Genomic DNA, 26144 nt, shown 5'->3' with positions numbered 1-26144 from the left:
TTAGAAAGACTACAAAGGAGAGATAATATTTGTCCTTGGCCTTGAAAGATGAATAGGAATTTGCTACCAAATGATGGGTGAAAGGGGTATAAGGAGAGGAGAGAATAGCATGAAAAATATACATATAGCATGAATAGCATGTCTTGTAGAGGAATCACTGACTAGATCACCCATGTCATATTATGATTGGTCATGCATGACATGATTAGGTATTTAGACTTTTTCCTAGGGTGAATAAGTCATCAAAGGTGTTTAATAAAGTAATTCTGGAAGCAATATAGAAACTAAACGGGAGACTGTTATAGGTTGAATTGTACCCCCCAAAAAAGATATGTTGAAGTCCTAACCTTCAGTACTTCAGACTGTGCCTTATTTGGAAACTATATTTGCAGATGATCAAGTTAAGATGAGGTCATTAAGGTGGGCCCTAATCCAGTATGACTGGTATAAAAGGGCAATTTGGACACAGACACAGACATATACAGAGGGAAGACTATGTGAAGAGACACAGGAAAAATGCCATGTGAAGGTGAAGGACTGGAGTGATACATCTACAATCCAAGGAACACCAAAGATTGCCAGCAGAAGCTAGGAGAGAGGCATGGAACACCAGAAGCTAGGAGAGAGGCATGGAACAGATTCTCCCTCACAGCCATCAGGAAGAACCAACTCTGTCAACACCTTGATTTCGGACTTCCAGCCTCCAGAACTGTGAGACAATAAATTTCTATTATTTTAAGCCACTCCATTTATGGTACTTTGTTACAGCAGCCCTAGGAAACTAATGCAGAGGCTATTGAGCAGTACAGTCTAAAGTGATAAGAGATTGAACAGACAACGACAGTGGGGAGTTCAGAAAATCATAAATCTGAAAGATATTGCTGAGGTAAAAGCAACAAGATTTAGTGATTGGCTGAGTATGCCAAAGGAGAGGGACAAGTCCAAGATGGACAAGGTTTTTATTCCATTTTAATCAACTAAATGTACTGTCTAAACTACCTTAGTATCCTCACCAGATCTCTTCTGAGACTAGGGACCTTATAAAAAGTCCCATGCCTTTTCCTCTGGCTAATGGTATCTAACCAAGCTATGCTTCTGACTTCCCATTCAAACCTTTCTTTGGGCTGGATTCCCCAATTTCTATTCTGTTGGCTCACAGCTATATTCTGCTCCTTCTACCCAGTCTCTTTAAGAGGCTTCAGTTGACCTACCTACTTTCCTTTCCATTTTAGTTCTGTCCTGGATGCTATCTCTCAGGTTATCCTTAGCTCTACATTCTGATGCCTTTAGACCAATTCTATCCCTCCTCCATACCCAGCACAAACTCCCAGCTTCCAGATCCAGCACCACAAGCTCTCACTTGTCTAGGGAGCTAGAATAGATACTAAAACCATTAACCAACCTGTAAAATATAGGACGAGAAAACAAGGCAAGAAAGCCATTGAGTTAATTTTTGGACATTATAGAGAATATATTTTTGACACAAAGGGAAGCCATTGACGCATCATTTCTCCAGGCCTGCTAATACCCCATATACCCCATCCAAAGGGATTGGCCTGCTGCAGGTTCCTGTCCCACAGACCATATCTCTTTGGTATGAACACCTGTTCCAACTGGGCCAACTAGATCGTCTCTACAGAGAAACGGACATCGGTCTCCATATGTGTCTAGATATCTAATACGGGATCTGCAGCAAATATAGTCTTCCGTACGGACTAAGCAGCAGAGAAAGCTGGTTTGCAGAGAGATAAGAATTAAGCAGATGTTAGAAGGAAGTAGATATGAAAAAGACAGAGACATATGCTGCCTGCGTTCCTTACAGCTTTCCCTTCCCTGGTTCCAATCCCTGTCTGATACCAGCTGTATTCCTGCCTATGAATTCTGTAAAATTTCTCCCTATATCCTTATGATAAGTGCACTCATCTTTTCATATCACCCTAACTGGAGTTTGTTTCAAAGAATCTTAACCAGCACAGATGTACTGAGTCTGAAATGTGTATCCAACATCTAAAAAGAGAGATAGTTGGAAATGTGGGTCTGAAGACAGAGCAGAGGTTGGGGAGAGGACACATGGTTTGGGTAAAGGAGTAACTGAAGTCAGTGGAGTAGATGAGGTCACCAGAAACAGCTCCAAGTGAAGGAAAAAAAGGAGAAAGGGGAAAGAGGATAGATGGATCTCTTAGGAACTTCAGTGCTTAAGAAATGGATCACCGAAAGAGGAGTCAGTGAAGAAGGTTCAAAAGTACAGGAAACCAGGAGACAATGCTTTTGTAGAAGACAAGAAATAAGAGTATTCAGGTTGTATTTATAGAAAATCCAACCACCAGTCGCTTAAACAGGTATTGATTTGTTTCAAACAAGATGTTCAGAGCTAGTACAACAGATCAACAAGTCCATCAGGGACTCAGGCTCTTCCTTTCTCTCCTACCACCATCTTTAGCATCTATCCTTCATTTTTATGTCACAAGATGGTTGTTAACATCTTTCAGGTAGAAAGGAAAAGAAAAGGAGAAAGGGTGAAGGGCACTAGGAGTGCCAGTCCCTTATCAGAAAAGCAAAAGCTTTACCAGAAGCCCTACTTCTGTCTCATTGGTCAGAACTCCCACACTTGCTCATCCATAGGTGGAGGAGGACTAGAAGAAAGAGGACTGTGGATAGGACTGTGATTGGGTCAGCCAATCAGCTTTCAGCAACAGAGTATATTCAACAAAACTACAGGGAGGTCAAGAAACTTGCTAACTAAAGATAGATAATGGGGAACGGGGTGATGTTTAGAAGTCCCTGGCAACGTTATCTAAAGCAATTTCAGGGGTATATTAGGCATGGAGAGGACTGTTGAAGACTAACTGATGGTTGAGAAATGAGAATAGGTGGTTCTTTCCAAACGTTTGAAAAGGAGAATAATGGAGGAAGCAAAATTCTAAAGAGGAGGCATAATAGAGAGATGTTTTGTTTGGTTTTAGGATTGTGGATACTTGAGCATGTTTACAGGCTGAGGAGTAGAAACAATTGGAGAGAGGACTTTTAAGATATAAATGGTATGAAATAAACATCAACGTTGGAAAAAAAGCTCAAAGAAGATGGGTGGCAGGGGATTAAAAACACCCTTCAAAGTGAAACCTCTTCCTCCAAAACAAGAAAGGAAGTAAGGATTAATAACGATAGCATAAGTTTGGATGTGGGCATGAAAAAAAGTGGAATTGTTGAAAATTCTATTTTGTCAAAAATACACTTTAAAAACTGTTTAAGTTTTAAAAATTAAATCTTGAATTCACTATTATCTAGTTTGAAGAAAGGCATTAGAATATAGTAAGATCTCACCAGAATTCAGGTGTGCTTTGTTTATTTAGATCCCTGACCAGACACAAGCTAAATAGAGACCACTTTAGGATTTTTCCGATTTATAGAACTGAGACAAGAAGAATGGGAGCTTTCATAAGCATCTCAATATTTCACTTTTTTTCTCCTTTCTCCAGGCTGGAGGGCGCCTGAGAGTACGGAGATGACTACTTGGCATTTTTCTCACTCTTCTGTGGTACTGAAAGCACTGAGGAACAGCTGGTGGTGCCAGGAACAATGGCCAAAACCCTTGCTAGAAGCATCCAGAATTTGCTCTGCAAATTTTTTTTCCATCCTGCTCTCAACTCCTTCACCTTAGAACGCCTCGAAGGTGGCGCTCAGCAAGGCTAGAGAGCAGGAAACGGCCAACTGGAATCTTCAGAAACGTAGAAGGTAACAGTAGTCACAAAGCTGATCAAACTGATGAAAGAAGCAAGAGCAGTGACCCACCTTATGGCCTCTGCGACTTCCAAAATCAGAGCCTGAATCTGACGAGCCCGCCCTGAAGCCTGTAAGGAAACGATTCTCACTTTTCATTGGCTGACCCTCCCAGAGGTGAGACCTTGCTTCATTTTCATTGGTTCTTGCTGCCGTCACGTCCTTTCACCACACCCGCTTTCCCGTCCACGCCCAGTGAGCTTTGAGGGAGAGTGATTTACAGAGGTCGGGGGCGGGAGTCTGTGCGCTGCGAGCCTGTTTCCCCCTCCCTCGCGCGGCGGCCCCGCCCCGCCCCCTGGCCCGAGGCCCCGCCCCCGCCCCGGCCGGGCCCCGCCTCTCCCTCCAGAGAGGGCGGGGACTAGGCGGCGGCCGCAGCCGCAGGAATATGCTGGAAGCCGACCGGCGGGCGCCCGGGAGGTGCTGAACGGACAGTTCCCGCCGCAGAACTTGCCCCGCGGTGGGAGGGCGGGTGGGGCAGCCAGCGAGTCGGCGGGGCACGTGAGCGATGGAGACCATCTGGATCTACCAGTTCCGCCTCATCGTGATCGGGGACTCCACCGTGGGCAAGTCGTGCCTCCTGCACCGCTTCACCCAGGGCCGCTTTCCCGGGCTGCGCTCCCCCGCCTGCGACCCCACCGTCGGCGTGGACTTCTTCTCCCGCCTGCTGGAGATCGAGCCGGGCAAGAGGATCAAGCTGCAGCTCTGGGACACGGCGGGACAGGAGCGGTTCAGGTAGGGCCGCCACCCCCGGGACCTCGGGGACCCCAGGGACCGCGTCGCCCCCTCCGTCCGCCCGGGCGCCCCTTCCCCAAGCGCCAGCCGCACCAGCCCTGGTCGGGAGAGGCTCCGGCCCCCCCCTCTCTAAAGTGCAGACACTCCATTCTCGCTTCCCCTTTGCCCCTCCTCTTCCAGGGACGACTTCCTCCTCCGCAATTTCTCACTTCTTTCTTTGGCGCCCATTTCCTGCGCCCCCTTTCCGTCTTTCCTTCCCGCCTGAGCCGGGGTCACCCTCGCCGGCCCCCTCTTCCCCAGCTCTCTCTGCCCCTGCTGGTATTTTGATCCCCAGCTCTTCGGCTCCCCTCTGCCTTCTCCCCAAACTCAGCGTCCCTCGATGCGCACCCCCTGACCTGGCCACCCACCTCCAAGCTCCCCTCTTCTTCCCCTAACCAAACGGCTTCCTACTATGCGGCCCGGGAGAACTGCAAAAGTAGCGTTTCCAGGTTCGTGATTGATCCCTTTAGCTTCACAGCAAGCAGTGCTCCAACCCAGGTTACTGCATGATCTCATTGGGCATGGTTCAGAGGGAGATGGATGCGGTAATGGTTTGAACACCTCATAGCGCCGAATGTGGTCATCACAAATACTGGGCTAGGACCCGTGGGAATGTGTCTTGTTCAGCAACTGGATGTAACATCAGGGTCACTGACACAGCTGAGGGTTTGTTTTGTTTTGTTTTCTAAGGGTTGTGGTGTCTTTAGAAGTTTGTCGTCATTGGTGCTTTGGTGGGGAAAAGAGAGATTATACTGAGATTTGTCAGGAACTTTTCCTTTATTTTATAATGGGTACTTAACGTTCCAGGGTGATAATAGATCAGAAAATACATTTCTAAATAGAGAAGGAGGGATCCAAATGAATAGTTTCATTCTAAATGTTCATTGAGACCCTGAAGGAAAGATTTCACAAAGGCGACTCATGTTACATAAGTAAAAACTAAATGTAAATCTTATGCATTTCCTGGATATTTAAGATTGAACCAGATATAAAGCACAATTCCAATTTCTAGAATTCAAGGACACTTTTTTTTAGAGGAAGGTAGGGAATGGGATATATTGTACTGTTTGGAGGTTTTTTAAGATTGCATTATCATTTGGAATTCATTTAAGCAAGCATTTTGCAATCTTCAGCAAGTACTCTGCTTGTGAAATCCAGTACTCCATGACGGGACTTCCCAAACGTGGCTTCCCCTCACCCCAGCCAGCATCTGTTCCGAGTGAGATCAGCCTACTTCTGAGAATGTTCCAACATTTAAAGTTTAGGCTTCCATTCCCAGCTGTGACACCGATTCACAGAGATGATAAGTGAACTGCTTAGCTTGCTTTTACCTTAGTTTTCCTGTGTATGAAGTGGACATACGGTAAGGCCAGCCCTTCAGAGAGATGTTTAAGGTTATTGATTTGAATTGTACAATACCTAGAATTCTGAAGAATTTTTTTTCAAGAAGCCTCCTTTAATTAAAATAACTCTTCAAACTTCTGATTCCTCATCTGTAAAATGAAGGAGTCATCATCGTCTCTAATATTTCTTGCAGTTTTACCATTCTGAAGTTGATGGCAAATTCCTTCACTTGTGATCTCAATCAGAGATGAACTTTAAGACAGTCCATGGTCATAAAAAAGGCAGAAAAAAAGCATTTACTAATAGCTCTTGCTCTACCTTCTGACATAAATATAATAAAAACATGTTCTTTATGCCTTAAACTTCTAGCAGCTATTGTGAATTGCAACTACAAGAAATACAGGTAGTAAAATCTTATTGTATCTAATAATTCTTTCTTTAAAAGTAGCTCCTAAACTGATTGGCAAGAAAGTAAAGGATAATTAATTTGGTAGATTTTAAAGACCTTTCTGCTAAATAGATCATTGTTTTTTAATGCCTTTAAGAAGAATGTAAATAGTAATTCATTTTATATACATTATTAAAACCAGACAGTCATTCTCCCATAATAATGCAAGGACATTTAGGGAATGTTTACTGACAATGAGTCATACTTTATTTTGTTTGGCTCTTTACCAAAGAAGTATTCATAAATACATACATATTTCAGTAGCTACCTCCAAATATGTACTTGCTTTTCTCCCCTTTAGCAGAATGTGTTTTTCCATAAAATTGCATTTAAAACAATTACTGTTAAATCATTCTGTATCTTTCTCCAAGAAAATACAGATACTTATTTTGAATAATAGACATCCTTGCACATTTATGTCATAGAAAGGTACTATAGTTCATGAAGATATATTCCTGTCATTAGTTATAATCACACCATTAGGAATTTGTTGGAAATATTATATTTGGAGGTTTCTTGGTGGTAATATATAAACTAACAAAAAGGAACCTACTTTAGACAGCCCAAATTGTAGCTTGAAAGCATAAACAAATATGTTACAGAACAACAAAGTAGTGAACTGATAATTATGACCATAATTAGCCTTAGTTTTCTTTTTTCTCCAGCTATATTGAGGTGTAATTGACAAATAAAGACTTAGTTTTTGATCTTAGATTAACATGTGCTAGTAGACAATACTTGCAAAAAATAAAAAGGAACAAAATCAAAGTGAAGGTTTAGAAAAGTAATGTGTATGTGAGCATATTGTAAATTGTAATATAAAACTCAAATGTCAAGTTTTTATTATTAACACTATGTTTTAATGAAGTTAAATGTTAAATTGCTGTATTGAGGAGACTCAAAATTACAGTGCCTTCATTAAAGATAGAAGTTTGTTTCTCTCTTGTGTAACAGTCTCAAGGTCAGTGGTCCAAGTTGTTGGAGTGGCTCTGCTCCAGACCATCGTTCAGGTATCTTCCCTCTTATTTTTCTGCCATCCCTAGAACATTTTCATCATCTGCGTGGACAAAGCTGGGTTGCAGGCACACTGTGTGCCAGCTCAAGGGAAAGGAAAAGAAAAAATCTAAATCAAGCAATGTTCCTTTTAAGCAAGTAAGGCCAATGTGGTGCAGATCACTTCTACTCGCAATTCATTGAGGAGAAATTAATTACAAGGCCATACTTAGACAGGGCCACCATGTGCCCAGGAAGAAAGGAAGAGGGATTTGGCATTGTGGGCATTGGGGGGAAACTAGCAATCACCCCTTTTAATTTTTAATCATCATAGTGGAAGAAGTTTAGCAGGAAAGGAAACAAGGATATTGTTTAATGCAATGTTAATAAGGATAAATATTGGAAGGGCTAGAAGTATGGAAAGCATCAAATGTAAGGATATAAATTTTGAACTTTTCCCATAAAAAGCATTTAAAACAATATGAAGGTAAAATGAGATAAAGAAATAGCAATGTTGGCTGAGGAGATAGGAAACCTCAAGGCTTCAAGGCAGATTTGGCCTTTTATTTCATGTTGTCTGGCCTTCGGGGTGTTGTAGTTACAGCCACTGGTTATAAAGCTCAGAGAATAATGTCCTCCTAGTGCAGTGCTTCTCAAAGCGTGCTCTGCAGAACACTCATCCCTTGTGATTCTTTTTAAAAGATGGGTTCTGTGATCAAATAAGTTTCGAAATCCCCGTATTCCATGTTGTAGTCTCTTAGAAATTCATATCAAAGGCTCTAAGAAGTACTGCAGCAAAGAAATCTATTTAACTTTGATTAAACTAGCATTTTCCAAATTTATTTGAGGGACTATTTTTAAAATATGAAAATCTCTGATAGCTAATGTTCTAAGGGATGTAATTTGGGGAAAGCTCCCTTGATGCGTTCCTTTAGTTACATTCTTTGAACAGAACCACTAGGCATTTGAGGTTGGGAGCAAATGGAAGACCCGTAGACTTTAGTTAACTGGCTAATTAACTTAGCAAAGGGCTGTAAGCAATATATCCTACATAAGGGACAGCCCTCCCCTGCCCCCCAAAATCTGAGGGTGGCTACTAATACCACTAAATGTACTCAGCCTCTCCCCAACCCTCTGCGTGCCTCTTTATCTCTTTTCCTCCAACTCCTCTTTTGCTGTGTATCTTTCTCTTCTCCATGTGTCTTATCCTTCCTTCAGCTTATTTTTATTTTTCCTTTATCCCTTTCATCTGTCTGTCCCTACTCATAGTTTCCTCCCACCCTCCATCTTTTTCTCTCCTTCCTTTTTATTTTAATGTGTCTCTTACTTTCTCATTTCTTTTTGGTTTATCTCTCCTTATTTATCCCTCTCGCTCCCTTATGTCTCTGTTTTCTCCTCTGCCCCTTCAAAATAGTTATATAAAGTTAATCTTTAAAAGTGGTTTAATTTATATTGCCTGTCCTTAATTTTGAAAGCAAGCAACATGCACATTTTATATTTCTCCTTAAGAGATCTTTTAAGATCCCCAAACTAAACAGGTTTTTTTTTTTAAGGGCCTTATTTGATCCCCACCCTCCTTACTATGGTTCATGGTCTTCAATAGAAAAGGATTTTCTGAGCATGGATTGGCACAATTCAGTGCCATAATCAATGCAGTCAACTGTAGTTCCAAGTTTTTGGAAACAATAGAAAGCTAAGCTATATTTGTATTGAGTAATCAGATAATATAATATCGTCATTAAAATTATTTATGTTGTAACAGAAACATAGCCAAGTTAGTTTAGATAATAGGGGATAAATTATAAATGATACAGATCTCTTGAAAGATAAAAGCTCAGTGAACATATAGGTGTCCAGAAGTATGCAAACTCCAATAATGAGGGTTTGTGGATTTTCCCTCTCATCTATTTTCATTCTCCAACTCTGTCGGCTCCCAACTCGCTCAGTCTCTGAGCTTCTTATTCAAATTCTTGAAAGAAGAAATCTCATTGGCCATTTGCCTGGCCAGTGAATCAGCTCCCCCCACAGTCAGGTTATTAAGATATGTTTACAAATATACTAATACAAATACAAATATACTAGGTGTGTATTATGCGTCATACAATGCAAATGTATCTGTAAGGGTGTACTTTTTGGGAAAGAAATTCTGGAAGGGTCTACATTTTGGGAAAGAAGAAAATGAGCAGTCACCCCAAAAAGTATCTATTTTATGATGTTTCAGAGTAAAATGTATGTAAGAATGAGCCAGCATCATTTCTAACAATTGTAACAGAATGTGAAGAGATGACCTGTGTAGCCAAACATGTTTTTGTACTCTAAAGATTGTTTTCCCTGTCCACTCAGGACATTCAGACCATTTTGAGTGATTCCATAATCAGTACAGTCACGAAACTAGCCAGTAATTTGAAAAGCCTCTGATTGTTTTTCTTAATTTTTTTCTTCAATAAATCAATTGATTTAACATATGTAGCCACAACTTCAATGCTGCATTGGTATATGAAGGTGATTATACATCCTGAAGTAAACTAGATGTTGTACACCAAATGTCTAAGGGGCTTGGGCCAGCAGCAGGCAAAATTGCGAAGTACGTAAAGCTCATTCTGGGAGTCTTTGGGGCTTTCCCACTTTTCTTTCCTTCTGTTTTTGGATAGTGAGAACTTGACCTGTTCTTCCCTTCTATTATCTTCACATCCCAATCAAAAATTCACCCCTTAATACTCCATCTTAGCTTCAGAGAGTGAAGTCTCTGGGAAACCAAGACACACAAAATTATTGATGTTTGAAAACCACTTAATAAGGGTCCTGCCAGGAGCGGTTATATTTACATTTACATTTACATCTAAAAGAGGGTGACCACCCAGGGAGGTAATACCTCATCTTGATGTTTCCCTGTTGGCAGAGTTATAGATACTAGGCTGATGGTGTTGGAATTTCCTCTCATCGTGCTACAGTGATAACCACCTATTCTGACACATTGGCCCCACATTTAGCTTTCAAAGCAAGGGCTAGGAAAAGGTTAGAGATGATGTTGTGAGTACACGGATCACTACAGTAAAGTTTTCACATGGAGAAAAGTGCTTTGCTCAGTCCGAGAGAAAGACAGAAGAAATTTCCAGCCATTGTCAGTCAGTTTGGCTAGCATACAAAGATTTCTTAACAACTTACCTTCCTTACCATGCCAATTAAAAGTTTAAAGAGGAATGTCCTTGGAATGATCTGAGAAATTTTGATTTATTAAGAGCCTGTTATTCTTATCCTAGCTGAGTTAGAGAGAATCTGCTTTCTTCCAAGTTGCTCTGTCTGTCAAGCAGTGGAAAAGAAAGGTGAGCCACTCAAGTGATACTGAGGTACACATACACACACACACACACACACACACACACACAAATATATATACCAGGGAACATCAGATATTGCTTTAATAAGATATTTTCATTCTTTCTAGAGCGAAATACCTACAAAGCCAATGCTTTATGATTTTAGTAAATCTGCCTCCAAATTTTAGTAATTTTTAATCAATTCTGATAATATATAATTCAGGGAAGTTCACTTTAAAAATTGCCACCCCACACAATCTACCTGGCTTATCATGAAACCCCTATTATGGTAAAAACCATTGTTTTCTGAAAGGAATCACTTAAAAAATAAAGTATTTTTCTGACCCATAGGAGTTCCAGAAAAATGTAAAAGAGAGGTGAAAGTATGTTTTAAATTTAAAAGTATATTTTAGTTTAAGCTGTCAGAGTCTTTCAAAATACAGATAGTAGCTCTGTACATAAGCATGACTGAGTAAATGTTGATAGCTAGCTGGCATATTATTTTAGTTTAGTTTAAAACCTTAACAGCATTCTCTTAAACACGCCTGGAATGTAGTGAAGTTTTCTCTATTTTCCTTCCTGTGATAATGATTCATTTGTAATTTAGGAACACCTTGCTAAATCAAATTATTATATTACTGGGCATAAGTCTTTAAGATCATCCACTGATATCAGTAGCTAGGATATAAAGAAGCTGTCAAAAATAACTCAGTGCCAAAAGAATACTGAGGTAAGGGAACAGAGATTTTAGGCTTGTTTCTGCTTCACTAATATGATGAGTGCATCACATGTCACCTGAGAAAGCTCTTTATCAAGCCACGCCAAAAGGTCATCAGTGACTTTTCTGTGATTCCTCTTATATGCCTATTCTTTTTTCTACTTTTTGTATGCTTGGTCATAATCTCTTTTAAAGTTATCTTCCTGTACTAGGAGTGTTAAAAGTGTTTTTTCTTCTGATTCTTTAGCCTTTCCAAACTTATTTCCTTTTCATAAGACTTAGAGTGGTATGACCTCAAACAGATAAGGCTGAGGATAGCCTTAATAACAGACTTCTGCTTCAGAAATACAAAAGAACAGTGTTTGCCCCAAACTGTACCCTCTTCTCTGAGAAGAGATGAAGAGAGAATACTGCAAATGGGAGTTAGGTGATATTAAGAACTTCCTGGCTATAAGAGAAGACATTATGAAGAAAGGTTATAGATTCTGAAATTCTAGGCATTGCCTATCGTTTTTCTTCAGAGTAGCATTTTTCAAAGTGATAGTAATAGGTGTAATTTGAAAAGAGGGTTCCTTGATCAAATAGTTTTGGAAATACTGGATTGTTGCAGGATCTCAGAGCTTTTAAATGCTGGTATACTAATACACATTGTGAATCCCCAAGACAGATATGGTGTTTTCTAATCCAGAGTCCGTGTCCATACAGCATTTTAGGAACCAACAGATAGATCGAACACCAATCCTTCAAAGAAAAAGTGAAGGCAGTTGCTTAAATTTTAGGAATATGTTTGAGAACCTCTCACGGTTTCTTCTCTCATGATTCTCTGTGTCTCTTTTGCTGGCACTTCTGGATAATTTCTTCAGGTCTCCCTTTTAAAACACTTGATTACTATATTTTAGGGAGAGAACTAGTCTACAGACTCTGGAGAGTCTCTTGACTTTTGTCCCCTCATTCAAAATTAACAGGTTTATCTTCTTGCCTGACTTCTAGCCACTTGTCACAATTTTACACAAGTCATGCAATATCATTAGCACTTGTTTTAAGTACAAAATCTTCCAATTAGAATCACTAGGAAAACTGGAAGAACGATAAAGGAGCAAAAGGATGAAACTTCATAATTTAAGATTTCTTAGATATAAAAGGGCTACCAAAAGGCCATAGGATTAGGAAAACAAAAGTTTATGAAGCAAATATTAGGTGAAATTTAAGACTGAGATTTGATAGAATAGATGGATAGACTCTAAAAACAGAATTAAAGGTGGAAGAGAAGATGTAATTGATTGTACAGCAGAGGACTATTGGAGGTGAGGAAAATTAGTGAGAGATGAATTGAAACCAAAATCCAAGAAAATGAGGGGAAAAGACACATGAAAGAAGTTGCAGAGGTCAACCACACTGTGGCCAACATTCTGGCCATTTTGGTAGGTGAGTAACTACAGCCATAGGACTGAGAAAGAACAGACAGATGATCTGATACAACAGTCTCATTTTTAAAATAATACAAATTAATGTCCAGAGAGGCTTTGCCTTGCCCCAGTCTTTGTCGTTAGTGGTTCACATAAGAGCCCAGTTCTCATAACACTCTGTCTGGTGCTCTTTCTGCTGCACCAGGCCTCCTGTCATGGTTGAAAAGAATTTTATTGGCACAGTGTATAGTTTCTGTCGTGAAAAGTATTCTGTTTGCACACAACCCCACCCCTACTCTCATCTCCGTAGACCCAAGTTAATTACTAGGTCCACCCAAACTATTATTTTACTGCTATATTCAGAAGCAAAAAGGGAAAAAGCTTTACACGGTAGAAGCGGTACTGATACCTGACAGAAGACACTGGTGGCTACAATGACAATCAGCCCTCCTGTCCCTGCAGTACTCAATGACTGCACTGCTACACTAAGAAAGAGGAATGAACCCTGCCACTGCAGTGGAGAAATTTATATGAACTCTTTTGCCTTGTTAGACAAGGGGAGGTGTTGGGTGTTAGGCAAAGATACAAGCAAATACTGGCTATGGTGTCCTGAGGTTTCAAAAGTACTGTGAAGTAGCCTTCCAATCCTTAAATGCTGTCACATTTTTTTTCAGGAGAAGTTGAAATCAGCGAGGACAGTGATTTACTTGTGGAAATCCATGCATTTATTTAACTTAACTATATGTCAGGCAGTAGATATAAATATATATACATATATAAATACATGATGTGGTCTCACATTCAAGGTCCATACTGTCTCTACACGCGGTAGAGTACAGACTGTACTGCTGTAACAGAGAGACTGCCCAAATATGGCAACTTAAATATTATAGAGCTTTGTTTCTCTCTCCTATAATAATAGTCCAGAATGAGCAGTTCTGGGCTCTCAGGGTGGCTCTGCCTCAACATCAGTTTCCAGGGTTCTCCAGTCATTGCTATTTCCTAGCAAGCAGGAAGGAGAAAGAGGAAGCCAAGGGCAAATGTCTTCAAGTAGATGAACCTCAGACTACACACATAACTTACCGTGTCCCATTGATTCAGACTTAGTGACATGACCACAACTAACTGCAGGAGAGCTGAGGAAGATAGTTTCTATATGAGTTGCTGTGTGACAGCTAAAACTTGTCGAGTTCTTTTACTAAAGGAAGACAGAATAGACACTTGGGAACTATTAGAGGTCTTTCTCTAGACTCATAGCAAAGACAGATAATGATCAAATAATTGCAGTAAAGGCTGGTAAGTGCTAAAATAAGTTCCAGTGGCAGAACAAAGGGAGGAATTGTCATCCGTGCCTAGGGTGAGGGCTTGTTTCAGAGGATGTATCCCAAAGAAGGTGGTCCTTGATTCTGGGACATGAAGGGTATGTCAGTAGTAAGAGAAATAACAATAGGAAACAACAGAAAAAGAAGTGGCTTCCAGTAATGAAAGCAGATTGAACACCTGCAGCTATTTTAGCTTTTTTTCCTGAAACCTCACTAAAGTGACAATAGTTTTGTTTTTGTTTTTGTTTTGTTTTTCAACCATAAACCCTCAAACAAGGAGAGCAGGTTAGGAGACAACAGCAACAAAATTTTGGAAGCAGAAAAGCAGATGGAGGAAGAGTAAATGAATTAGTAGATTCAGGAAAACTAACTTCTAAGCTAGTGGTGGAGAAAGCTAAAAACCAACCCAATATATACCACTGAACCCCCTAAAGACTCAGGAAATGGTGGCAGCAGATACTTCTGGAAGTGGGAGTGCTAAAATAAGGATCATTGATGGTCAGTCTATTTAAGAAAGATTGGATCCTCATATCCCCTCCGCCATTCCACACCCCAGGTGACTTCCTCTCCCCTGACATTGGCAAAAAACTGGAAATTTATTCTTTGAGAAGAATTAAACATAGAGTCTCTGACTAGAAGCACCAGGCATAATTTAGATTGGGGTCCCCTATTAAAAGTAAGGCCTTTAAGTGAATGCATGCATGTTGTATCTAAGATTGTCTAGCCTTCTTCCCTGTCTTAGTTCTCAGCACACTGGCAATCAGGGCTTTGCCCTTCAAACAGGAAATTGTGAAATCACTTCTGAAGAATCTGTGCAGGCCAAGAGGAAAGACTTAAGACACCAACATTAGAGTTTCCTCAACTAAATGATCCAACCTGATCATCTTACAAGTAGGGCTTTTAGTCTCAATGAAATATTACAAGAAATATTAGGAAATTTGTAATACAAAACCTAGAGACCAAAACAAAGACCAAAAGCAACCAGAGAAACAAACTTAATAAGGGAAAAGGGAATGTTTAAAAAACAAATAAACCAAAACTGTCCTTAATTTCCTCAGAGGGGATAATAAGAAAATATTGCAATCATAAAAGAACAGGATACTATTTTTTAAAAAAAAAGAATATTCTGAGAACAAAAGAGATTTTGGAAACACAGTAGAAAAAATAAAATATTCAATATAAAGTTGGGGAAATCTCTCAAAAAATAGGATAAAAGGGGTGTGGCCTGGTGGTGCAGTGGTTAAGTCTTCGCACTCCGCTTCGGAGGCCTGGGGTTCTTGGGTTCGGATCCTGGGCGTGGATCTTGCTTATAAAGCCATGCTGTGGCAGGCATCCCACATGTAAAGTAGAGGGAGATGGGCATGGCTGTTAGCTCAGGGCCAATCTTCCTCAGGAAAAAAAGGAGGATTGGCGACGGATGTTAGCTCAGGGCTAATCTTCCTCACCAAAAAAATAAAAAAATAAAATAAAAAGTAGGATAAAAGGAAAAAGACTTAGAAAATAGGAAAAAAAGATTTTTTAAAAAATTAAAAGGCTCAATACACAAGTAACAGGCATTCCAGAAAGATAGAACAGAAAAAACAGAGGAGAGGAATCATCAGTGAAACAATTTAAGAAAAATTTCCAAGATTTAGGGACCTGAGTTTTCAGATTGGAAGGGCCCAGCACAATAGATGAAAGTAGACACATTCTAAGGGACATCATCATGAAATTCTAGAACTCTAGGACAGCAGAGAAGTTCCTACAAACTTCCAGAGGAAAAAAAATAGGTCACATAAAAAAGGATCATGAATCAGACTGGCTTCAGACTTCCCAAAAACAACAGTGGAAGTTAGAAGGCAATGGAGAGGCTGCAAAATTCTGAAAGAATTCAGTATTTGACCAAACTGTCATTCAACTGTGAAAGCAGAATAAATCAAACCTGTAAGATTTCAAAATATTAAATCATGCATCTTTTTTAGGAAGCTACTTGAGGATGTGCTCTACACACACACACCCCCAAACACACACAGGCACATAAAGGAGTAAACCAGGTGTGAAGAAGACATGGGATACACGGAACAGGAGATCTAACCCTGAAGAAAGGCAAAGGAAATGCCCAGGAAGATGATGAAGGGAGATCCTAGGATGATATCTTCTGCTGCAGACACCAGGGACAACCTGACCAGATTGGATCAGGGCAGAAGGTTGTAGATGCAACCTCCTCAGGAAGCTGAAATTGACAGAAGAGTTAATGGGAATGAACTTCCTAGAAGGCAACTGGCAGAGAGTTTGGATTATTGAGAACTACGTGGAAAACTTAGCAAAAAGAAAAAGGAAAGAAGAAAAAGATATGGCAGAGACTTTAGTGCTCACTCATATCTGATGCTTCTTTTCTTCAGGACCCGTGGTAGGAATATATTTCCCTTCGCTCTTGCACTTAGACAGAATCATATGACTAATTCTGGCCAGTGGATTTGAGCAGAACTTGCATGTGGTGGTTTTAAAATACAGCCCAGATTCTTTAACATTCTTCCTACTGAGAGGTGGGTTGTTTGTTACTGCAGCATAAGCTGGCCTATCTTGACTAATATGCAAGATAATTATTAACTCTAAGGAAAAGAAGAAGTTGTGCAGGAAAGGAAAAGAAGTCATAGTTTACTCCAAGGCTCAGCACTGAAAAATATCTACATGGTCAGAATAACACAAATGCCAAGAAATGGTCTTTCTAAAATTTTAGTGTAATGATATTGGCAAGCTAGGGGAATGGGAAAAGTAAGGATGTGTGGTTAAGTGCACAAGTAACTGATAAAAGCACAAGCTTAGAAAAAGAAAGGAGAAGGAAAAGAACAATCTATTCAGATGACTTGAAAATAAAAGCTGCATAATTTCAGAGATAGAATGAAATGAGAAAAGGATAAACAACAATTATAAATTCCAACATGTGGAGAGAGATACCAAAGCACGTGAAACAAAGCAATAAAGAGAAAGTCATATGGAAACACAGTCAAAAAAATGGTGGGAGCATTATAACCCGTGAAAATGTGTTCTTTAATTATGTTAAATCACATAATGCACTGTTATATAGAAAATAAAATAATCATGAGAAGCTCGTCATCATCTCATTTTTCTTCTGCAAAAGGATGCCAGAAAGCACTGGAATGAGTGCTCAAGTCTTTTATCACTTTCTGGTACCATACCAAATAGAAAATAAGCATCCTTTCCTTATCACCTTGCAGACAATTAGTGAAGCTAGAAAAATTTCTCATTAATTTCCAAATAAACTATTCCGGTTTTCACACATAACTTGTTTTGCCTTCCAGAATCCACTGCAAAGTACAATTTGAATTACTACCAATTTAAATACAGTAGTTCTTTAGAAAATGTGGATGATTTCAGCTATATGCTTAGAGTATGTGCAATTATTCAGCCCATTGCTCCCCTTTTGACTTCATAAATCTCTACTATAAATATCGAAAGAGGAGATAAGCGTTTTGTATTTCTCTGTTATTCTCCCATTTGCTCAGCATTTTCATGCTACCTGGGCGCAGTCTGACAGTATGAACTTATTAATTCAGTTGTTTATTCATTTACAAATATTGGTAGGACTCATGCATGCCCAGTTCTGTTTTAGGCGCTAGGGATACAGCATCCAAAAAAACTGACAAAACTCCTTGCTCCCATGGAGTTTATCTTCTAATGGGAGGAGACAGGCTACAACCAAAAAAGCTGGAAAAACTATATAGGATGTCAGAATGTGTTAATTGCTATGAGGAAAATAGAGGAGAAAAGGTGAATAGAGCTTGCTGGGGGTGGTAAGAAGGCCTCACTCTCATAAAATGATGATCTGTCGTAAAAGGAAAATAAAAAGTGGTCATGGGTGAATTGATTTACATATTCAAAGAGAGAACATGGCCCATTAGATCTTGTCAGTATTATATATAGCTTCCATAACCACACACTTGATTTTTGATGGAAAGACCCTGGAATTGTACAAAGAAAAAGAATTTTAGTGTTTGTATGTATAAAGAAAGATATCCTGAGTTATAAGCTCCAAGTTTCAGAATCTTAGGCAAGGGCAGGAAATTTTAGAGTCAGTGATAATAAAAGGAGGGAGGAGACTTGTGTTTTAGTCTCTTGAAAGCAGTCCTAAGGGCCTGGATTACAAGGCAAGTGAACCAGGTAAATAAGGCATCAACACAATGACTATTCCCAGAAGGGCTGTAGGAACGTAATGTCGTGGTAAAGAGAGGCACTCACAAGGCTAATGCACTCATAGGCTGCTTGTTGCCAGCAGCCTTTGGCATCAAAGTACTTCTACCTTCTAAATGCCTATTTTACAATTGGCAAAGCCACAAGAAAGGCATTTCCAGGACATCTGGTTCATCTTACCTAAGTCAGTCAGCAAGTGCTCTATATTTTGTCGCTTTTTTAAGAGGCCTGTGCACATCCAACAAAGTTCATAATAATAGCATATAAGATCTACATAATCTTGCCACTTTCAAATAAAATTTTATATTTAAGTATATAAGTATTTAACTATATTTATATTTAAGTATATCTAGTATAAATAATCTTGAGCATTCCAGAGCCTATGGACTTTTGTCCTTCATATGACAACAGCATCTTGTTTTCAGTGCCTTCCAGGAAACTAGATAACTGTTTAATTTGATGTATAATTTAAATTTTTCAGAATCTCAGGAATCATGTCATTTGTGTCAAAAAAATTCCAAATTCTCCAAGGCGTATCATTTACACTTGATTGCACTGCTCATATATTAAGTAATTCTTTGCAAATATAAGCAAACTCCAGGGCTCTCAATGTCCCTTGTCTACATATTATTTCAGGAAAAAAATTAGGGGCCGGCCCAGTGGCATACCGGTTAAGTTTGCATACTCCCCTTTAGCGGCCTGGGGTTCACCAGTTCAGATCCTGGGTGCGGACCTACTCACTGGTCACCAAGGCATGCTGAGGCGGTGTCCTGCATAAAGGAACTAGAGGGACATACAGCTAGGACATACAACTATGCACTGGGGCTTTGGGGAGAAAAAAGGAAAAAAGGAGGAAGATTGGTAACAGATGTTAGCTCAGGGCCAATCTTCCTCAAAAAAATAAATATATAAATAAATAAATGCTTAAAAAATTATAAAAAAATTAAAGAGGAAAATTAAGCAGTTAAAAATATTTAAATAAACCAGGCGACCATTTTTCATTTCTATTCTAAAGCAAATATACTTGCAAGAATAAGCTTTGCAGGGCCAGCCCCTGTGGCCAAGTGGTTCAAGTTCCACGCACTCCACTTCAGTGGCCTGGGTTTGTGGATTTGGATTCCAGGCGCAGACCTATCCACTCACCAGCCATGTTGTGGTGGTGTCCCACATACAAAATAAAGGAAGTTGGGGCCGGCCCGGTGGCGCAAGCGGTTAAGTGCGCGCGCTCCGCTGCGGCAGCCCGGGGTTCGCTGGTTCGGATCCCGGGCGCGCACCGACGCACTGCTTGGTAAGCCATGCTGTGGCGGCGTCCCATATAAAGTGGAGGAAGATAGGCACCGATGTTAGCCCAGGGCCGTCTTCCTCAGCAAAAAAGGAGGAGGATTGGCGGATGTTAGCTCAGGGCTGATCTCCTCACAAAAAAAAAATAAAAATAAAAAAAATAAAGGAAGGTAGGCAGGATGTTAGCTTAGGGCAAATCTTCCTCAGCCAAAAAAAAAAAAAAAGAATAAACTTGGCAGATGAATGGATAAAATATGGTATATACATACAATTGATTCAGCCATATAAAAGAAGGAAATTCTGTCATATGCTACAACATGGATGAATCTTGAAGACATTATACTAAGTGAAATAAACCAGTCACAGAAAGACAAATACTGCATGATTCCACTTATATAGATATCTACAGTAGTCAAACTCATAGAAGCAGGAAGTAGAATACTGGTTGCCAGGGGCTGGGAGGAGAAGGAAATGAGGAGTTTCTGTTCAATGTGTATGGAGTTTCAGTCATGCAAAATGAAAAAGTTCTAGAGATTTGCTGTACAACATTGTGCTTATAGTTAATAATACTGTACTGTACACTTAAAATTTTATTAAGAGCGTAGATCTCAAGTTATGTGTTTTTTACCGCAATAAAAAAAAAATGAATTTTGGCCTAGTGAAACCTTGTTGAAAGTTATAAAATATTTGTGGCTTTATTTTGTATCATTCTTTTCTTTCAAAATATATGCAGCCTCTATCAATCAGGTCTTTGGTTACCAGCGACAAAATCAACTTGAAGACCTTAATCAAAAGCTAAAGTTACTGGAAGCATGTCTGAGGCACAGAGACTTGACGGGAAGCTGGAAGGAACCAGGCTTGGAATGGATCAAAAGATCTCAGGAGTTCCGGGCAGGAAGAACCACAGGAGGCCATTGTGGTCCCCATGATACTGTTGCCCCTTTTTTGCCTGTTTACCCACTGCTGTAAGAAGCCCCAAATGGACAGTTGGCTGTGTCAGCTACTAATTCGGTAGCAGCATCACGAGGTTCTCTGGAGCAAGCATTTCTCCCTTGGATACCAAAACCCTTATATCAGCAGAGTTCAGAGTCACAGGGATTAGAAGCAACAAAAAATTTTAGTGACTCATTAAGTGTAATTGTGAGAGGCACCATCACCCCCCTTTCACCCTTTGTTTTCCATACCACAGCATCTATTTATGGGCAAAAAACACTACCTAGTCTATTCCTTACTAGTTTAGAACATACACATCCTGAAGGATCATACCAAAATCTTATAAGGTGTCATCTCCTGGACGTGGGCATAACTGAATCTTAATAACCCATTCCACAGTTTTATAGGCCAGATGCCTCTAGGTGACAGTGACATGATAATATCAATGAATCCCATAGCATCAGCCCATTTCCCTGTCTCTTCCTCTGTTAAGTGAAATCTCTGGTCTGTAGCAAAGTGTGTGATACCATGACTATGTATAAGGCATTCCATAAGTTCACGGATGGTGGTGCTAGCTTGGCTTGAGTCCAGATTAAATGTCTATTATAGTGAGGACATAGCCAGCCCTGGTGGTCTAGTGGTTCAGAACCACCATGGCCCGAGTTCATTTCCAGGTCAGGGAAGCAGACCACCTATTTGTCGGTTGTCATACTGTGATGGCTGCATGTTGCTGTGATGCTGAAAGCTATGCTACCAATATTTCAAATACCCGCAGCATGGGTGACCACCCATGGTGGACAGGTTTCAGTGGAACTTACAAACTAGACAGACAAAGGACCTGGCCACCCACTTCCGGAAAATTGGCCATGAAAACCCTATGAATAGCAGTGGAGCATTGTCTGATATAGCGCTGGAAGGCGAGAGGATTGTGCAAACGACCAGGCAGGGTTCCGCTTTGCTGTACACAGGGTCGCTAGGAGTCAAATTGACTCGACGGCACTAACAAGAAATAGGGAGGACACATCAGTGGCCCCTCCATGATGGTTCCCCTGGAGTAAGGTGCCATATCCAAAGTGCCAATAGCTGCTGGAAAATTGAGTATTAAGCAGTGACAGTCCAAGTAAGAGAAAGTCTCTGTGAGCCCAGTCACAGCTTCTCTCTCTCTACCATGACGACTTTGAGTTCAAACTGGGGTAAGAATACTGACTGATAACTATAGGACAGGACATTTTGTTTCACTGATTATTAGGAACTCCTCCACAGAAGGGGCTTTTGGTGAGTATTCACGTAGGATACAAGTATGCCCATACTCTAGACCCATCAACATACCTCTTCCCCAAACCTCCTTATTATCAGTCCTTTGATCTCGGTTTTTCCAACATGCCAAACCCTTAGCCTCTGCTCATGAATTGGTATAGATCCTTACCTATATCTCTCCATCTCTTCTTTGGAAAAACTACCACTAGAAGTTTCACAAATGGGAGAGTTTCTCTTTTCCACTGACCTTCAAGTCCACTATTGAGTGGAGCTAACTGATGCCAGCATATTGTTTAGAGCCATCTGTAAGGCAGACTTGAATTTTTTTCCTGTTTCATTATAGGGAAATCCAGATAAGGCCATAGGTTGAGAGGGTGCTGCAGGAGTAGGCATGCTGGGTGTGTAAGCCTTATTACTCTAGGTCCCCTTAGGTCCCATCCCTATTCCTGCCTATATATGTGACTTCTGCTTGATGGCGAAGTTTCAGCCTGGTGAATCAGAGAACACCTAGCTATTGATGAGCATTCAGATTGCACAGTCACTTGATGTTCCACAGCCAGGCATTTAGTCTCTATCAAAGCCAGGTTGTAAACCAAGAACTCTCTCTCAAAAGTGTAATAGCTCTTGACAAAGAGGGCATGCCTTTATTCCAAAATGTACTGTAATAGTCCAGTGGAACCTTCCCCAGGCTTGATAGAGCATCCCAGTCTGCTATAGGCATTTTAGGCAGGCACCATTAGATCTGATGGGCCACGTGGCAAAACCAGCTAAAGGGATTTCTCTTGCTTTCAGGCCTATTAAAACTGGTAGCTTTTGGGTCTCCCACTTTTAATGGGTCATAAAAGCATAAAAGGGTCCAAATATTATATGTTTCCTCCAAAATCCAAAAAAATCCACCAAGTATTATGCTTACTTTTTCTTGGTAGAGGGCATAAGATACCATAACTTGTCTTCTTTGGAGAAGTTTCATCAATATGCCCCTGCTTAAGAGATCGTCCTCCCCCCAAAAACTTTAGAGATTACTAGCTACTGTAATTTCGTGGGATATATCTGTAGGATGCATATAGGTATATTTAATTTATCCACCCTCCTCCAACACTGACATGCTCATAGTAACTCAGTGACCCCAGTATGAGAATGTAAGAACACACTACTAATAGATCTAATGTTGGCACCTTTCTTTTTTTGCACTGCTAGTATCTCTTTCCCTCAAAATTCCTCACTCTCTCTTCCATTTCTTCTATTTGCCCAACAGCTGTGTTCATGGATCCTGCCAAATCAGCCATTCACTCACCCACTAAGAATGTATTGAGTGCCCACCATGTGCCAGGCACTTGAAAACTGCAGGATATTCAGTGATGAGCATAGACCTGGCACCTGCCTACCTCTCACAATTATCAATCCAAGATAATGGATCCAGAAAGTGGAAAGGAGGGGGAAAGGATGCTGTGCAAGAGTACTAACCTTGAACACACAGTGATTCTGTCCACCAGTCTGAGAAACACTCTAACCGAACAGCAGTCATTTTTCCTTCTATGGAGAAATCTAGTAAGAGGGGTAAAATGTTCCTCCAGTTCTCTTTTGTAGGGAAAGGAAGGTTGAATGGAAATTCCATTTCTTTCTATGGTAGAGTCTAAATGTGAGAAAAAAGGGAGAAGTGTTTCTTCTGATACCAGGAGTATTCCTTGGCAGTGTTGAGTGCCCACTTGGAATTGGTTATAATTAATTCACAGTGACACCAGCCTGCCTGGTTGAGCGATTTTCCCCAGAAACATACAGCTGGACTGATCCAGAGATAGAGTTTTCCCAGGCAAATAGGACAGAGGGAGAGGGGCTTGGGAATTGAGATATTTCCGAGAGAACAATTATGATGTCTCATAGAGCTAAGGTATGGAAGAAGGTAAAGATAGGAGGGTATTAATGGATAGAAAGTGATAGAGTTGGTCAGTGGATTACAAATCTTGATGAAATTAAAGAATTATCCCAGTAAAAATATGCTCATGGGCTGTGAGATTTTGATCAAAAAGTGGATCGTAAATTTTCAGTTTTGAAGGTAGTGAACATTTCTCATGATAAAACAGGAAGAGGACATGAAAAGCAGAATGGAGAGGAAAGTTCATTAGAGATGAGGAAGTAGAAAAACAGAGATGACCCCTCATCCAAATGGATGTTGAAATCAGTGAGTAAAATGACCCCCTGAGAATTGAGGAATTGAAACAGAAAGAAAAACAGCAAAATGCTCAAGTCTTCAGTATATGGAGAATGACCAAGCGATTGGCAGATGACAACAGATGATAGAGCCAGATGGCATCAGCCTCAGAGGAGCAGGAGATTTTTTTACAACAAGGGTTGGGAAAGAATAATTATCTGAAAGTGGCATTGGGGAAGCAGAAGCCACCTCCTCCTGATCTTATAGAATGAACAGCATGAGCGTGCTGCAGGGGAAGCTGTGTTCTCAGGGACTAGCAGTTTTCAGTTAAGGCAAGGAGATGGAGAAAACAATCTGAAAGGAGACTATTCTTTGAAAATGAGATAGGAGTTGCTGATAGTATAGGTTTCAAGGAATAAAAGAACCAGCAGGTTTCTTTTATAATCAAAACCAAATCTTCCATTTGGGAGGGACAGGGGGCTGCTAAGAGCTTGTAACCCTGATCCCTGTTCTCCGTAATTCACCTTCCATCACACCACCATCATGCTGGATTTAGGGCGTGCTGTATCCCGTATAGCAGCCTTGCCAGAGGGTTAGTCTCATAACTCTTAATTCTCCCATAGCACACTTGAGACCAGATGGGACTCATTTATTTCTCTCTCCCTTCTCTTATTCCCTTCCGTGCATCTCTCTCTCCCCTAATTTTTTCTCTTTCTTTATCTCATCCATTCATTCAGTGAGACTTTCAAAGCCCAGAAGGAAATAGATATAAAATAACACGCAACAAGATGTTGTTCCTTATAAAGAAATGTTACTCGTCATCAATTCTTGAATTCTTTACAGGGAGACCTACCTATCTAGTTCTTTTCGGGTCTGTTCCCTACCTCCCACTAATACGTTCAAGAACTTCTAGAGACCTAAGTGGCCTGACCCAAGAGAGGAATGTCCAGAAAAAGAGAGATGCTCCCTCATCACCTCTGTAAGACCTGCGTCTCAAGTTCCAGTTTTCAGTCTGAAGGCCTGTCTCTTCACCTGAATGATTGGCAGCAGGGATGCCCAATTGCTTTAGGGAAAACCCTGCACCCTAGGACAACTATATGTGAATCTGAAGCCCAACCATATCAGAATTCTAGCGTCATATCCAGACTGACACATAGAAAATGGAGATCCGAGTTATTATATAGGAAATGGCAGGTGTCATATTGAAACCTTTTATTCTTACTGATTATTAGTAAGAGCTGTTTTATAGCATATATTTCATATACTTTGCTATAATTTTATTCTATAGCATGATTTGCCAACTGTATTCCAAATGTGTCTTCAAATTCAATACGAGATGCTAGAAAACATGGTATTTCCTAGTGTAAGACATGCCTCTGCCTAATGTACAAGCGTTTCAACGTTGAGTTTTTAACCACAAAAGCATGTTTTTTTTAGTTATATTAATGTTAAATTAAGTGGGGAGGAGTAACGCAGACCTGGTGCTGAGTAAATTGAAGCTTTCAGTCTAATAACAGCCTTAATTAGGTTTCTCTTAAGACACTGTGCCTCTGCCTAAATTCACACATATAAAGATGAGTAGCAAAACAATAACAAATCAATTATTCCTCAAAATTAACAAAAAAACAACAACAGCTTAAATGAACTGCATTATTCGTAGCCTGCCAATGATAGTGGGAGGTTTTTCTTACTGTCAATGGCTATACAGCACAGTAGTCCTTGAGAAAATTTTTTATAAAATAGTCACTTGAGAATATCTCCACTAGGTGTTCTGAAGAGAAACAAGGAATCAGGAGAAATGGAAAGAAAGGGGAGGTAAATAAAATACTTTCTTCACACTTCCATAACAAATGGTACTTGTGTACCATTCGGGTCACTGAACTGAGCTGTGATTTCAGCAATAAGCATAATGAAGGTGTGTAAAAGCTGGAGAGTACCATATAACCCACTGGCCCTCCCACAAAGATCTTTGGTGTCTCGGGCAAGTAACAGATGAGTTTGCTTAAGGATGATCTCAATGCTCAAGATCATCGACAACCTGGAAACTGAGGCACAAGTGATCTCTGGCTCATACAACGTTTAGCACTTTCCCTCTCTAATAAGATTAATTAATCCAATATCACAAACATTAAATGACATCCATCATTTGCCCAACAATATGATTGTTAGAAACGTAGATGAAAAATATTTGACCCTCAAGGAGCTTTGAATTGAGTAGAAGACATACCAGCAAATCC

The 26144-nt window shown here is 40.2% G+C and overlaps 1 protein-coding gene across 2 annotated transcripts in view; it reads left to right on the top strand.

The window, feature by feature from the left end:
- The first annotated feature begins 4258 nt into the window (after nt 1-4258).
- CUL5 (cullin 5) overlaps nt 4259-26144 on the top strand; it is a 140764-nt gene continuing 118878 nt past the window's right edge. The window contains exon 1 of one of the 2 annotated variants that reach the window (XM_058545282.1): nt 4259-4509. In XM_058545282.1, the coding sequence (XP_058401265.1) occupies nt 4283-4509 (227 nt within the window). In that variant the 5' untranslated portion in view covers nt 4259-4282. Of the gene's footprint in view, nt 4510-4836; nt 4998-26144 lie in introns of those variants that run through there. The other variant, XM_058545285.1, reaches the window with a different exon arrangement.

The sequence above is a fragment of the Diceros bicornis genome, chromosome 7 (assembly GCF_020826845.1).
Source record: "Diceros bicornis minor isolate mBicDic1 chromosome 7, mDicBic1.mat.cur, whole genome shotgun sequence".
NCBI lineage: Eukaryota > Metazoa > Chordata > Mammalia > Perissodactyla > Rhinocerotidae > Diceros > Diceros bicornis.
The sequence above is the reverse complement of the archived record's forward strand: the minus strand, read 5'-3'. Positions and strand labels throughout refer to the sequence as shown.